General features: G+C 51.6%; 5 protein-coding genes across 5 annotated transcripts; 2 read left to right on the forward strand and 3 right to left on the reverse strand.

The window, feature by feature from the left end:
* Positions 1-24: 24 nt before the first annotated feature.
* CDS1 (phosphatidate cytidylyltransferase) lies at positions 25-2,640 on the reverse strand (the record flags this gene model as incomplete). The annotated part of the gene is made up of 9 exons (XM_076630154.1): positions 25-175; positions 242-459; positions 532-687; positions 759-859; positions 922-988; positions 1,051-1,181; positions 1,250-1,401; positions 1,469-2,324; positions 2,571-2,640. 9 exons carry the CDS (start codon positions 2,638-2,640, stop codon positions 25-27), a joined length of 1,902 nt encoding a protein of 633 aa, XP_076489912.1.
* A 549-nt stretch (positions 2,641-3,189) lies between these two features.
* JCM6883_003449 (NADPH:quinone oxidoreductase family protein) lies at positions 3,190-4,805 on the forward strand (the record flags this gene model as incomplete). Its single annotated transcript, XM_076630155.1, has 9 exons — positions 3,190-3,339; positions 3,426-3,465; positions 3,580-3,839; positions 3,899-3,914; positions 3,984-4,161; positions 4,222-4,321; positions 4,387-4,439; positions 4,512-4,622; positions 4,700-4,805. 9 exons carry the CDS (start codon positions 3,190-3,192, stop codon positions 4,803-4,805), a joined length of 1,014 nt encoding a protein of 337 aa, XP_076489913.1.
* Positions 4,806-5,205: 400 nt separating this feature from the next.
* On the reverse strand, positions 5,206-7,746 carry JCM6883_003450 (uncharacterized protein; the record flags this gene model as incomplete). Its single annotated transcript, XM_076630156.1, has 11 exons — positions 5,206-5,492; positions 5,564-5,725; positions 5,798-5,987; positions 6,066-6,166; positions 6,230-6,608; positions 6,675-6,817; positions 6,886-6,962; positions 7,035-7,178; positions 7,250-7,259; positions 7,404-7,530; positions 7,660-7,746. The coding sequence occupies 11 exons, from the start codon at positions 7,744-7,746 to the stop codon at positions 5,206-5,208; spliced, it is 1,707 nt and encodes a 568-aa protein (XP_076489914.1).
* A 493-nt stretch (positions 7,747-8,239) lies between these two features.
* On the reverse strand, positions 8,240-9,966 carry RKM4 (ribosomal lysine N-methyltransferase; the record flags this gene model as incomplete). Its single annotated transcript, XM_076630157.1, has 5 exons — positions 8,240-8,467; positions 8,636-8,834; positions 8,894-9,156; positions 9,224-9,775; positions 9,832-9,966. 5 exons carry the CDS (start codon positions 9,964-9,966, stop codon positions 8,240-8,242), a joined length of 1,377 nt encoding a protein of 458 aa, XP_076489915.1.
* A 981-nt stretch (positions 9,967-10,947) lies between these two features.
* SAH1 (adenosylhomocysteinase) lies at positions 10,948-12,979 on the forward strand (the record flags this gene model as incomplete). Its single annotated transcript, XM_076630158.1, has 11 exons — positions 10,948-10,961; positions 11,023-11,031; positions 11,117-11,179; positions 11,270-11,319; positions 11,398-11,428; positions 11,506-11,566; positions 11,641-11,735; positions 11,803-12,018; positions 12,084-12,219; positions 12,294-12,895; positions 12,964-12,979. The coding sequence occupies 11 exons, from the start codon at positions 10,948-10,950 to the stop codon at positions 12,977-12,979; spliced, it is 1,293 nt and encodes a 430-aa protein (XP_076489916.1).
* Positions 12,980-13,443: the final 464 nt, after the last annotated feature.

Genomic DNA, 13,443 nt, shown 5'->3' on the forward strand with positions numbered 1-13,443 from the left:
CAAATCCATTCCTTCTCCTTCCGCCTAGTACCCAACTTTGATTCCCTTTTGCGAGAGTAGGGTTCCAAGAGCCTTGACGAGCTCAACTTGTTGATCAGTCGTGAGATGAGTCATCGCGACGGCGAGAACCGATTGGGGAGTGACATGAGTTTCTCGAATAAGGGAAGCGTAGTAGCTGTCGCCGGAAACAATGTCAATTCTTCTTCTCGTCGCTCGCCACGCAATGAGGAAGAGAGCTTACACGTAGGAGAAGAGACCCATCAAGAATTGACAATCCATTCGATCAGTCATTCCACCGTGACCCGGAATCGAATCTCCGAAATCCTTGATGTTGAAAGCACGTTTGAACCCGGACGCAAAGAATCCTCCGAAAGGCGCGACGAGGGAAGCGAACGTGGCGAGGACGATCGAGTGGAGTTGGAAAGGAGCCCACGGGATCGAAGTGATTTTGCCTCGGGTCTAACGAAAGCGAGGCAGTCAATATCGCATCTACGAGGACGAGGATTACGAGCCGATGATGAGAGTACTCACGATAGGTTCGATCGCCTTAAGGACGGAAGCAGGGAGACGGAAGTTCTTCCATTCGAAGACATGGTTCGGAGTGCATTGAATCTTGGAGAAAGCGCTCGTCGATAGGTCTTGAACGGGGCAAATCATGTAGTTGTATCGCATGAAGAGAGTGCTCCACTGAAGGTGAGATGCAAGTTTCAGCGCTGAAAGTTCGATATTCCAGTGAATGGGGAAAGAGCAGAACTCACTCCGACGGCGAAAATAACGGTGACGAAGAAAGCTCCGACGAAACCTTCGACAGTCTTCTTAGGACTGAGCTTGATGAGTTGGTGCCTTCCGAAAAGCATACCTAGAAAAGAGAGCGGGAATCAGTCTCCGATAAGGGCTTGAGATGAGACGTTGAGAACGAACCGCAAACGTAAGCAGCGATGTCGTTCATGATGACTAGCGAGACAGGGATCCAGAACCAAATCATTCCCTGAGAAGCGAGATCCAAAGGTCAGCGAAGTGGAGAAGAAAGGGAAGTGGTTCAATTCTCACCTCGAGGATGTTGTTGACGATGAAATGACTGCTGACGACGATGAGCAAAAGCGACATATGGATCCAACCGAACAAGCCGAACTGTCTGCGGAGGTTCGCTCTTGAGAGGTTGGCAACGAATCCAACGAAACCTAGAGGTATACGATCGACGATGATGAGCGCGAATTCGCGGGAATTGAAGAGGCATGAAAGAGCTCACCGATTACGTAGAGACCGAAACTGATCAATCGATGATGTTGGGCGAATGAGTACGCGGTCGGGAGGAAGCTCGCTTGAAGAGTCAGAATGTGCTTGAAGTAGTAAATGAGTGATTCGCCGTAAAGGTAATAATTCGTAGCCGCGAAGAAGTACCTGGATCAACGTGACAAGCCGGGTTAGCGTACATAGGCGGAGAATAAGTGATAGAGGCGAGACTTGCCAGGCCATTCTTCGACTCCAACGTTCTCGCTCCTCTTTTCTGCCTCGTCTCTTCGCCTCCTTCTCCGGGGAACGCGCCATCTTTCCTTCCTCGTTGACGTGAGCTCCCGAGTAACCCGCGTCGAACAATCCCGTCAACTCGCGGAACACGACGGCTTGAATGATGAAAACGAGGGCGACGACGTAGACGTGACCCATTGCGACGAGTCCGATACAACCAGCGGCCATGAATACTCCCCATACTGTTCGTTGAATCACAGCTTTGAGCTTCTTGTTCGGGTCGTGATCCGCTCCCGTATAGGCTTCTTTCGGTTTAGTCGAAACGGAGGAAGCGGCGGGAGTTCTTGAAGCGATTTGAGGGGAGGAAGGAGTCGGAGTTGATTCACCATTCGCCGTTCCGGTCGGAGCAACCATCTCGTCGTCCTCGTCGTCATCTTCGTCGTCGTCGTCGTCGTATTGCGATTCGATATCGGATTCCGAAACTGAAGAAGAGGGAGGAATCGATTCTGCCGCTTTCGTCGGGACCGCCTCCTTGATCTGTTCGACTAATTTATCCTTCGCCTGTACGGTCTCCTTGACGACTTTCTCTGCTGTAGTTCCGTTGATCTCGAGCTTAGGGAGAGCTGGAACGGGAGGAATGCTCGAAGAAGCGGGACCAATCGATGAAGCTTCACTCTCGTCGCCGATTCCGTTCAAGTTCGACGATGATTGTTTACGTAGCTTTGCCCTTTGACGAGCGAGTGCCTTTTTCGAGGGAGTGAGAGGGTTGTTCGAGGTGGCCGAGCCGAATGAAGTCGAAGTCGCGGCGGCAGGACGAGTTACTTCATCTTCGGAATCGGATCCAGCTTGTAGTGCGACTACGAATGCTCATGAGCAAATCCCGTCAGCGAAAGTTCCTGCTTGGTTGGGGTGTTTTCACGGGAAACTCCCGCTGAGATGTCCATCAATGCTTGCCTCCGTTGAAAGCTCCTTTGTGCGATTCACATAACCAGCTACACTCTGATGGACTGTCCCTTCAGCTCTGCGAGAGGTGACCCATCGCAAGAACCTTCGAGATGACGCCAACCGTTTCCTCGAGAGATGAAAGCGATAAAGGAACTCACGAGCGTCGAATCTTCCTGCACTAGCTACCGTTGGTTCGTTGCCTACAGCTACGCTCTTTCCACGCGCCATCTTGTTCGTTCGAGTTGAGCGGTAAGTTTGGGTGAAGTCAACTCTCGAAAGCTTCTGAAGTTCTCTCATTGTCAACAACCGGTCATGGACGTGCGTCACAGTAGCGGAACAGCTTTCGAGGTTCTAATCGAGCAACGTAGATCGAAATTGCATGGGTTCAGAGAGGCGAGTACACTGAGCAAAATCCCAACATAACACTTCCGTGTCAGTCGCTACAAACCCAGCTCGGCACCTCAGATTTCACCATACCTCGAATGAAAGGCGAAGAAGGGAGAGACGGACTTGGTGAGCGCGCGTTGGGACGAGGATGTCGAGGAGGTTGGGCTGTGTTGTGGGTTTGGAACCTCGGAAGCGGTGGACTTGAGGGAAGCTAGCCTTGAGGTACTGGCGATCTAGAAGTTGGCGGAGAAGAGCGACAAAAGGCTCATAAGTCGAAGGGTGTACGAGAGGGTGTACCGGCAGTTCAGCGTCGAAGAAGCCGGATCATCTCCTCAACCTTTCGTCTTTCCCCTCTACCTCTACCCTCTTCAGCTATACCGATTCCACATAATGCGAGGCTACCAGATCGAGAAGAACATCAAGTTTGAGGAACTCGAGGCTCGCCTGCAAGAATGTCCCGAGCCGAAAGTGGGAGAAGATGAAGTACTCGTAGACGTCTACTGCGCTGGCTTGAATTTCTTCGACTTGCTTCAGATCGAGGTGAGTGACCGCTACAAGCGCCGAACGAAAGGCAAGATAAACTTGGGGAGTTTTGCTCACTTTCTTCCTTGTCTTCGCTCTCGCAGGGCAAATACCAACACAAACCACCTTTCCCTTACATCGCTGGTGAGTCTCAGGCTATCTGGCAGTGTCATAGTTGCGGGCAGGAGACGGAGGAGCTTAGAATTGTGACCCGTCGCTTTGTTCGAAAACTGACTCGAAGCTTTCCTTCGTTTGCAGGCGCCGAGTTCTCTGGTGTGATCAGTGCTTCTTCCCCCATTCCAGACGGTTGCGACTTCATCCCCGGCAAGACTCGTGTATTCGGAGCAGGTCAAGGAGCGTACGCCGAGAAGATCGCGGTCGATTATCGCAAATTGCTCGAGGTACCCAACAAGATGGGACACGAAGAAGCTGCGGGGCTATATGTGACGATGCCTACGAGTTATGCTGGACTCGTGAATCGTGCGCAGATCAAGGAAGGAGATTGGGTCTTGGTTCATGTGAGTTGAGCTTGTTTCAGGAAGAAAAGTGCTTGAGCTGATACTGGCTGATTCTCTAGGCTGCTGCTGGAGGTGGTTCGTACACGATTACCTCACCTCTTATTGTACTTAAGAGTCGACTCTAACGTCTTTCCGTTTCTTCAGTCGGCCTCGCAGCGGTTCAAATCGCAAAAGCATTCGGGGCGCATGTTATCGCAACGGCGTCAACTAAGGCGAAGCTCGACGTATGCAAGCGGTACGGTGCTGATTACCTCGTTGACTACACGAAAGAAGGCTGGCAGAAAGAGGTACAGAAGATTACCGACGGGCACGGCGCTGACATGTGAGTCGAGCAGTTTTCGCACTCAGACTTCTGCCTTCGCTAATTCAGCCTTTCTCTCAGTATCTACGATCCCGTCGGCTTGGTTGTCCCTTCGCTCAAGTGTATCGCATGGAACGGTCGTATCGTAGTCGTCGGCTTCGCTGGCGGAACGATCGAAAAGGTTTGGCGAATCCTGATCAAGGAGCACGCCATACGGTGCTCATCCTGTCTCATCGACATCTATAGATCCCCGCAAACTTGCTGCTCTTGAAGAACTGCACGGCTATGGGTGTTCACTGGTGAGTTCTCGGATCGAGTTTCACCTTTCGAAATATCCGGATCAAGCTGATCTCTCTCGTCTATCACTGCAGGGGAGCCTACATCAAGAATGAACCGGAAGCTATCCCGGGCGTCTGGGGCGCTCTTCTCGAGCTCTTCGACCAAGGAAAGGTAAAAGGAGTTGCGTTTGAAAAGATCTTCGAGTTCGTCCTTTTCGATCTCTGTGTCTTCTCGTCTGTCATCTCGTCGTACTGACCCAGACTCTACACAATGACTGTAGCGGACTCGAGAGCGTACCCGCAGGGTTGAAGGCTCTCGGAGCTAGGGAGACTTGGGGGAAAGCCGTCGTTCGGGTCAAGAAGGAGAACGAGCGTTCGAAACTTTGAGCGTTGTCGGATTTGCAGCAGTCGTGTACACTCCCTTGCGTCTTTGTGAAATCACTTGATGTTGTCGGTTCGAGCGAATATCCGACGGCGAGCTCAAAAAGCGCAATCGTTGCAATGCTGCATGAAGCAGAAGCCGGATCGCCTTCCCGACCGTCCACGGACGACAACAGAGACGAAGTGCCTCACCAAGATCACGAGAAAAGGGACTTGACGGTGAGATCTCACAGATTGAACTTGTAGAACGGACGAGAGATTTGATTAGATTCAAGCAACAAGGATGGGACGGCACAAAACGGAAGGACGGGCAATCCAACTACAACCCTACTGAAGTACTATACACTACGGACAAACGAGGCTAACTCTAATAATCAAGGTGAAAAGATCTAAGAGGCGAAGGATTCTAAACAGCAATTACATCCGACTCAGCTTCGTCGAGCTTTTTCTCCCTCTCCGAGTTGAGACTGCTCGTTGCAATGTCCTTCTTCGAGAGATGTTCGTAAGCCGGGACGAGGCCATCGAGAACGTCGGCGGCGTAGACAGCTTCCGAAATGAGAGAGGCGTGGTCGACGAAGATGTATTTGCTTGCGAGAGTGTGGGTACCGATCGAGAGGAAGGCTCCGATGGGACATGCCAAACAGTAGATGTACCTGGCGTTGCCGATATCGATCGAGTTGTTGAGCGAATTGACTGCGAGGCGGAAAATTGGGTGAGCTCGTTTGTTCGTTCAATTCAATGAAGGAGGACAGAACCCGACTCACTCATGCCTGGCATGTTCGGAGGTACGGAGACGATGAGAGCGACGACGGCAGCCAAGTTGAAACCACGCTTGTATCGGTAAATACCCGAGAAATCGTACAATTCGGGAACGTTGTATTTCGCTTTTTTGACGAAGTAGTAATCGGCAGCGAGGATTGAGGCGACTGCAGAGTGGCCATGAGAGGAAGTCAGCGAGGCGCGCTCGAGTCGGAATTGAATTGAAAGATCGCGCTTACGAGGAATGAGAACGATCGCGTAAGAGGCCATGAAAGCGAGGAAAGCTGAAGCTGAAGCAAGAACCTTCCAAGGCGCAAAGGCCCAGCATCCTACAACCAAAGCGATGACTTGACCTCGACGGATGTTGATGAACTTGGGGAAAAGAGTTGCGAGATCGTTTGCGGCGGAAATCGAGTTGGCGGTGATGTTCTATATCGACGGCGAAGAGGATGGAAGTCAGCAAAGAAGAGAGGAAGCGGAAACAGTCTGATAAAAGGGACCACGTACCGTCGTCATGTTTCCAATGGCCCAGGCGGCTGAGGCGAAGAAGGCCGCTGCACGGCCTCCCGAGTTGTTTAACCAGCCACCGTTCTCGATGATGTCGAACGCTGTCGTCACCAATAACCGATCAGTTTAGGCAGGGCAGAAAATTGAAAACTCGGCTCGCTTACGTTGGAACGTCGCTTTGCCATCATAGATCGGAATCACAGTGGTCATGTTCGCACTGATCGCACCGAGGATCGAAGTAGCACACCACAGAGTAGGGATGATAAGGACTTGAAGGGCGGCAGACGACGGCTTTCGGGAGTACCTCGACATGTCGGAAATATTGACAGCGAGGGTTGACCAAGTCGACATGCACGAGTTGAGTGCGGTTGCGACGGCGAAGAAACGAGCGGTACCGGATAGACGAGGAGACTCCCTGAGAACGGCAGAGCTCTGGTCGCCGGCTTTCGAGACGCACCAAGCTGTCATTGCGATTGCGGTGATCGGGAGGGTGACACCTTTAAGGATAAAAAGCCACTTGAGCTTTCGCGGATGTATGAAGCACTGTAAAGTGAAAAGTCGTCAGCGATCCAGCCTTTCGAGCAGCGGAGAAGCAGGAAAACAACGTACGAGGGGGAATTGGAAGAGCCAGAAGAGTCCAAAACACAACATAGCGGAGGAAGTCGTTCCGGACGAGGCCGGGAGGTGGTTCTTGAAGTTGGCGAATGATGGCCAGATGGCTGTGAGACAGATTCGCACTCCCGTTCCTCCTTCTGTAGAGGCGAAAGGAAAGAGAGAGATCAGGAAAGCGAAAGTGGCAACGATGGGAGAGTCTGCTTACGATACGAGTTGACAGAGAGCCAGAACATTGCAATGACGGCTCGACTGACGACGGCGAATCGACTGAACCAGTAACCGCTGTTAAGTTGACGTTGGAAGGTCAGAAAAGAGTGTTCTCTGCGATTCGACGAGGTCAACGACGAAGCTTACTAGGCTGCACGCGCAGAGATAGCGAAGGGTACGTGTAGACGAGCTCCAATGATTCCGTTGGCGGAGATGAGCATCGAGATCAGAAGTCCACCGAAGAAAGTGCAGATTACACCTTCCCACCAGACGAGCCCGAGCGTCACGAAACTGTCAAGTTGACGGCAAGTAGGGGTTAGGGACTTTTGAGCAGGGCATGTGAACGGAGACTTTGCACTGACCTGCTGACCTCTGTTACGGACGAATCGGAGCAGAACGAGAATGAGATGGGTTTGATAGAGGGCCAGAGCAGAGAGAAAGACGACGGCGTGGTAAGGGAGCAACAGAGAGAGTCAGTTCTCGTGCGAAATACGAGAACACGGGAAACAAGCTTACGAGACCAACTTCCTGCGTTGATCAGATCCGAAGCCCAGTAACCCAGGAAAGTCCATGTACTCCAAGTAGCTTCTTCCCTCGTCGTCGGTTCAGTGTCGCGATTTCCCCATACTGACTCGGGAGCGAACTGTCGACATAGACGGACCACACGAGATAAAAGCCGTCAGTAATGCTGACCATTCACCCTTCCACCGCACGTCGTCATCGAGACGAGGAAGAAGCCTCCTTTTAGCGAGTTCACACGACTTGAACTTACAGCTGATTCAGGCTTCTCCAGCACCCAGCCGGATAGAGTCGTCTTTGCTTTGAGGTTGCTCTTGACTTGTTCGAATTTTCCCGCCATCGCTGCTTGTGTCGAGAGTGAGGATGACGGAGAGAGAGGAGAGGAGAAGAAGGGAAAAAAGGTTTGAGACTTTTTGAGTCTCCCTCGGGAATGGAAGATAAGGAAATTTTTCACCAAGGCACACGAGGAAATACACAGTTCCAAGCGCTAAGACGAAGACCTCGACCCTCTGCCTGCATACGTTGACCTCCTACCACTTTTATCGGGTTGTCCGCTCAGTCTAGGATCGTTTCCTACTACTTCTGAAGCTCTTATCAGCGAGATACTCGAGCAACGGGCCGTGCGAGGCCTGGGGAAGATAGCGAAATAGGAATCGGCGGAGTTGAGCGGCTCAACCGCAAGCACTTTAAAATTGCCCGTTATCAGTCGCTGCACCAGCGGAGCAGCTCTTTTCGCCTTGGAAGAGCTCCCGAACGACTTGGCGATTGCGATGATAACGCTTCGATAGAGGAAGAGGAGGGTAAACCATTCTCGCACAAGGACTTTCTACAGTCTACTTGACCTTTTTCGACTTTTTCCCACTGCTTCTTTCCCTTTGACCCTCCATCGAGCGCTTCTTCTTCTTGGGCTCGCCATCGGGTGCGGTCCCTGATCCCCAGGGGAATTCCTCCTCGAGTTGTAATCGAGTTGCTCGCAAGATTCGTTTCTCCCCGAGTCGGACAATGATTGCCATTCGTTTTCTTGGTGGCAGAGAGGAATCTTTGAGAAGTTTTTCATCCGTCTAAAGCATGAACAAACGAGGACAGACGAGAGCGGCGTCAGTTCCGGTGCGAAAGGGGTCGACGGAAAAGCGAGCGGGCGAAGCGGCAGGACGACGAAACGAGACCGCTCGATACGGATAGACGGGATCGGCGGGACGGAAGGAGATGGAATCGAGAGCGCTGCTTACCTCGATCGTGGTTTCGTAATCTTCCTCGCGCTTCGCGAGGACCCTCTTCGTCCAATCTGCCACTGTCCAATCGACTTTCGGTTTCGGAGGCGATTCCTTCTTCTGGCATTTGGCAAGCTCTTCGGATGTGAGGATGAAGGCGCGGATGGCGGAAACTAGCTCGTCGGGTACGGAGTGATTCGTCTCGATAGCGAAAACACTGGAAGGGCAACCTGATCAGTTCCTCTTCGATACGCAATGGAAGGAAATCACACTCACTCATCAATCCCAACATCAAGTAGGAACTCTGCTCGCGTCTCGATGTCCTCGTCACTCAACTCGTTCCCTTCTCCAACCAATTCAGCAATTTCTTCGAGCCCGACTTCGACCAAATCCGCATCATTGACTTCGTCTACATGTCCGTATCGTCGGAGGAGATCAGAATTGGGAGGATCGGCGTAGGTGTTGAAGATTTGAGCGCCAGCAGGTATCCGTGAAGTAGACATCATGTTGAGCGTTCGAGGTTCGTAAAATAGTCGGGCCTAGTGAAAACGATTGATCAAACTGTTAACAATCTTTACAGACGTCGATCAACATGAGAGAGCTCACATTGTCACAACCCGACTTGGCGTTGAGGAGATCTGCGAAGGGAACTGCCGCGACATCTGCGACGTCCTCTCGTTCTTCTTCTTCATCCTCCTCGTCGCTATCATCGTCTTCTCCTGCGTCTTCCTTCGCTTTGTGATCGACGTGGAATGATCTACTGAGGACGAGACTACCCGTGTAGTGGAACAGCTGAAGCGTGTAGTCGTCCGAGTTTCCGAAGACGTTTTCATGCTTTTTGACGAATGGTTTCACCGTCTCCTTGAACGCTTGATCCGCTTCGTCCTTGCCAATCTTACTCAATACTGTACTTCCCGTCAATTCCTTGAGCTCCTCGTCCGACCAAAACATTAACGAGTTGAACGATTTTTCCTCCGGCAGCAAATCGAAGTAGGGAGTCCAAGTCGAGGTCCTCAAACGCTCATACATCATACTGAGAATGAGTGGAGTCCATCCTGAGAGGTCTTGCCATTCTTCTGAGGGGAGGAGGGAAGGGAGAGCCGATGTTGAAGTAGTGAGAAGAATCGAACGAGGAATTGAGAACAAGAGGGTATCGACCTACTAGATCGAGTTGATGAGCATTAAATCAACTTTCTACGTGAGCGTCGACTCACCTCGATGTCCTGTAGAGCGACTGCACCTCTTCCCATTCCGTCGAATTGTTTGAAGCCGACAGCGTCGTTGACAGTTCCGCCAGTCGACTTGAACCATTCTAGGAATTTGTTCTCTGCTGCTGTTGAGGATGACATGAGGCGAAGAGAGTGAAGTGTCGAAAGGAAAGCTTTCTTTCGCAATTTCGCGACTTTCGCAAGTCGCTTCCGCCTCAACACGAGTCTCTCCTCGTTCTTGATTGTATGTAGACTATAGATCAGGTGAATAGATTGCAAAGTATACGAATACTCTACCACGAGAGGCTAAAGAACTCTGTCCTAGCTCGTCGATCTCGTCCGTTCCTGCCTCTTGACATTAGTTTCGTCCTTCGACCTGGACAAGATCCCGCTCCCGCTTGGTGCCTCATTGTCCGAGTTAAGCTATGTCGAAGTAGCTGGCCGACCAGGTGCCTTGTAGTGTCGCGGGCTGTTCAGCGTGAAGCATTCGTTTTCCGATTCAAAGTTGAATCGCTCAACGATGATTTCCTCCGAGCAAACTGTTCCGAAAGTACAAGTCAGACCTCGACGAAGGGTTAATCTTATAGTCAGATGGTCGTACTCACTCCTCTCGAGTGGAATCGTCGACCCGAAGGTGAGAAGTTTTTGGCAACCTTCCTCCTTGATTGACGACAGGCGTGATTTCGGTCATGCTCCGACCCGTCTTGAGGAACGTCCTAACGAACGGCTTGCACGCTACCGATCCATCTCGGTTGTTGAGGAGGCAAGTGTATTGAGCAGTCTAGCGGTTGAGCGGACGATGGTAAGCGAGTGAGAGCCGGGAGAACTATAGTGAAGAGCTCACTTGATAGTATTCCGCTTTCGTATCGAGTTTGTCGGAAGAATGCATGCAAAAGATCGGGAGCCAACGTGGTCGACGGGGGGAAGTTCGAAACGAATCTCTCTCTCTTCTCCACCCCTCCTCCCCTACAACTCTGCCTGTCAGTCACGTTCATTCTGTACGCAGAGATCAGCCCTAGGATCTTACTGACCCGCTCTTGACTCCCTCCTGCTCTCTCCGCCTTCACGACCCTTTTTTCTTCTCGACTTCGATAGTCCTCAAACTCTCTTTCATCCTCCAACATGGTTAACAAGGTGTAAGCTACATTCGCTTTCCTGCTCTATATGTACAGCTACTGACTCTATCCTCCCCTGCAGCGCTGATATGTACGTCCGATCCCACGTTTTGGGGATTAGTGTTCGCCTCAACTGATTTACCGTTCCACCTTGCCGCTGTTGAATCGTGATGCAGCTCGCTCGCCGCATGGGGACGCAAGGAAATCGTTCTCGCTGAACACGAGATGCCCGGACTTATGTGAGTTCCCGCTCTTTCCCTTTGCGCGCCACAACCAATTCGACTTTATCCGAGGTCAAATCAATACTGACTCCGTACGATTGTATCTAGGTACCTCCGTGAGAAGTACGGTCCCGGACAACCCCTCAAGGGCGCTCGCAGTACGTCTCATCTCCCTCTCCAGCTTTTCGAAAACGCATCTTCCGTCGACTAATCGTATCCCTTGTTCGCTCGTTCAGTTGCTGGATGCCTTCACATGACCATCCAAACGTGAGTCTCCCATAATCACGAAGAACCTGCAAAGAGATTCAAGTTTACTCATAACTAATTCTTCCGATCTGAAACAGTGCTGTTCTCATCGAGACCCTCACCGCTCTCGGAGCCGAGGTTACCTGGTCCTCGTGCAACGTAAGTACATCTCTCTAAGTGTTCCGGTTTTGCTGAGACAAGTTTGTTGACGAAACTTGCGCATCTGTTCGCAGATCTTCTCGACTCAAGACCAAGCCGCCGCCGCCATCGCTGCTACCGGTGTCCCCGTCTTCGCCTGGAAGGGTGAGACTGAGGAGGAATACGTCTGGTAAGTTTTCGCTTTCGGCTGCAATGATTCCTCGGGAGAGACAACTGATAATTTTCTACTTCCGCAGGTGCATGGAGCAAACCGTCAAGGGATTCAAGGACGGACAAGCCCTCAACATGATCCTCGACGACGGAGGAGACCTTACCGCTCTCGTTCACGACAAGTACCCCGAGCTCCTCGCCGGAATCAACGGTGTTTCCGAAGAGACCACCACCGGTGTTCACCATCTCTACAAGCTCCACAAGGAGGGCAAACTCAAGATCCCCGCCATCAACGTCAACGAGTATGTTCAATCACTCGGCTCCGATACCTGGAAACGAGCTGACCTTCATCTGTTCTCTCTTCTAGTGCCGTTACTAAATCCAAGTTCGACAACCTTTACGGATGCCGAGAGTCGCTCGTCGACGGTATCAAGCGTGCCACCGATGTCATGCTTGCCGGTAAGGTCGCCATCGTCGCTGGTTACGGAGATGTCGGAAAGGGAGTGAGTCTTTTATCGCATTCACTCATTCGCAAACTTGTTGTTCTTGGAAGCTGACTCTCTTCGATTCTCTCCAGTGTGCCGAGTCCCTCCGTTCCTACGGATCCCGTGTCATCGTTACCGAAATCGACCCCATCAACGCTCTCCAAGCTGCCATGGCCGGTTTCGAAGTCACCACGATGGAGGAGGCCGCTGCCCAAGGAAACATCTTCGTCACCACCACCGGATGCCGAGACATCATCACCGCCGAGCACTTCGAGGCTATGCCCGAAGATGCCATCGTTTGCAACATTGGTCACTTCGATATCGAAATCGACGTCGCGTGGCTCAAGGCCAACGCCGTCGAGCACTCGAACATCAAGCCCCAAGTCGACCGATACACTCTCAAGTCTGGCCGACACGTCATCCTCCTCGCTGAAGGTCGTCTCGTCAACTTGGGTTGCGCTACCGGTCACCCTTCGTGGGTCATGTCGTGCTCGTTCACGAACCAAGTTCTCGCTCAAATCGCCCTCTGGACTCAAGTTCAAGACTACCCTCTCGGAGTTCACGTTCTTCCCAAGTCGCTTGACGAGGAGGTCGCCCGCGCTCATCTTCAATCCTTAAATGTGAAGCTCACTCAACTCTCAGAAAAACAAGCTGATTACCTCGGTTTACCTCTTACTGGACCTTACAAAGCTGAGTACGCTCATCTTCTTTTCCTCTCCATCATTGTTCGTGCGTCGCTGACTTCGACTCTTTCAACAACAGTCACTACCGTTATTAATCCTTTGATCTCCTCCTACCGTCCATCTCTCCCTTTGTTTGCATTCTCTTCGTTCAACCCGACTGTTCATGATACCAACTAAACTGCAACTACTGTTTAACCAGTAACTCCTTCGATTCGAGCTGATCGCCTGCGTAATTCTCGCCTGCGCCTTCTTTCGAGAGGCTCGCCCATCGCAGTATTGAGCCTCGGGTTTTCTCCTGTGTCCCGACGAATTCAAGTCGATCGCTTTGTCTCCTGAAGGTGGCAAAAATCTCTTAGGAGCCCCGAAGCTACCTCAAGAGTATAGCTTTTTTTCGTCGCTTCCTCATTATCCAGTTTTGACAGCGTTTTGTATCTTTCTTCGCTTTTGTCCTGAGCTTCTGGGCGACGACACCTGATCAGGCTTCCTTCATGACTTCGCCCACAGCCTTGCTCGCTCCGTAGCCGGCTCGAAAACAGAAATGAGCGACAACTCAACCGCC

This window comes from Sporobolomyces salmoneus (genome assembly GCF_050403485.1).
Source record: "Sporobolomyces salmoneus JCM6883 DNA, S_salmoneus_JCM6883_v1_ctg8, whole genome shotgun sequence".
NCBI lineage: Eukaryota > Fungi > Basidiomycota > Microbotryomycetes > Sporidiobolales > Sporidiobolaceae > Sporobolomyces > Sporobolomyces salmoneus.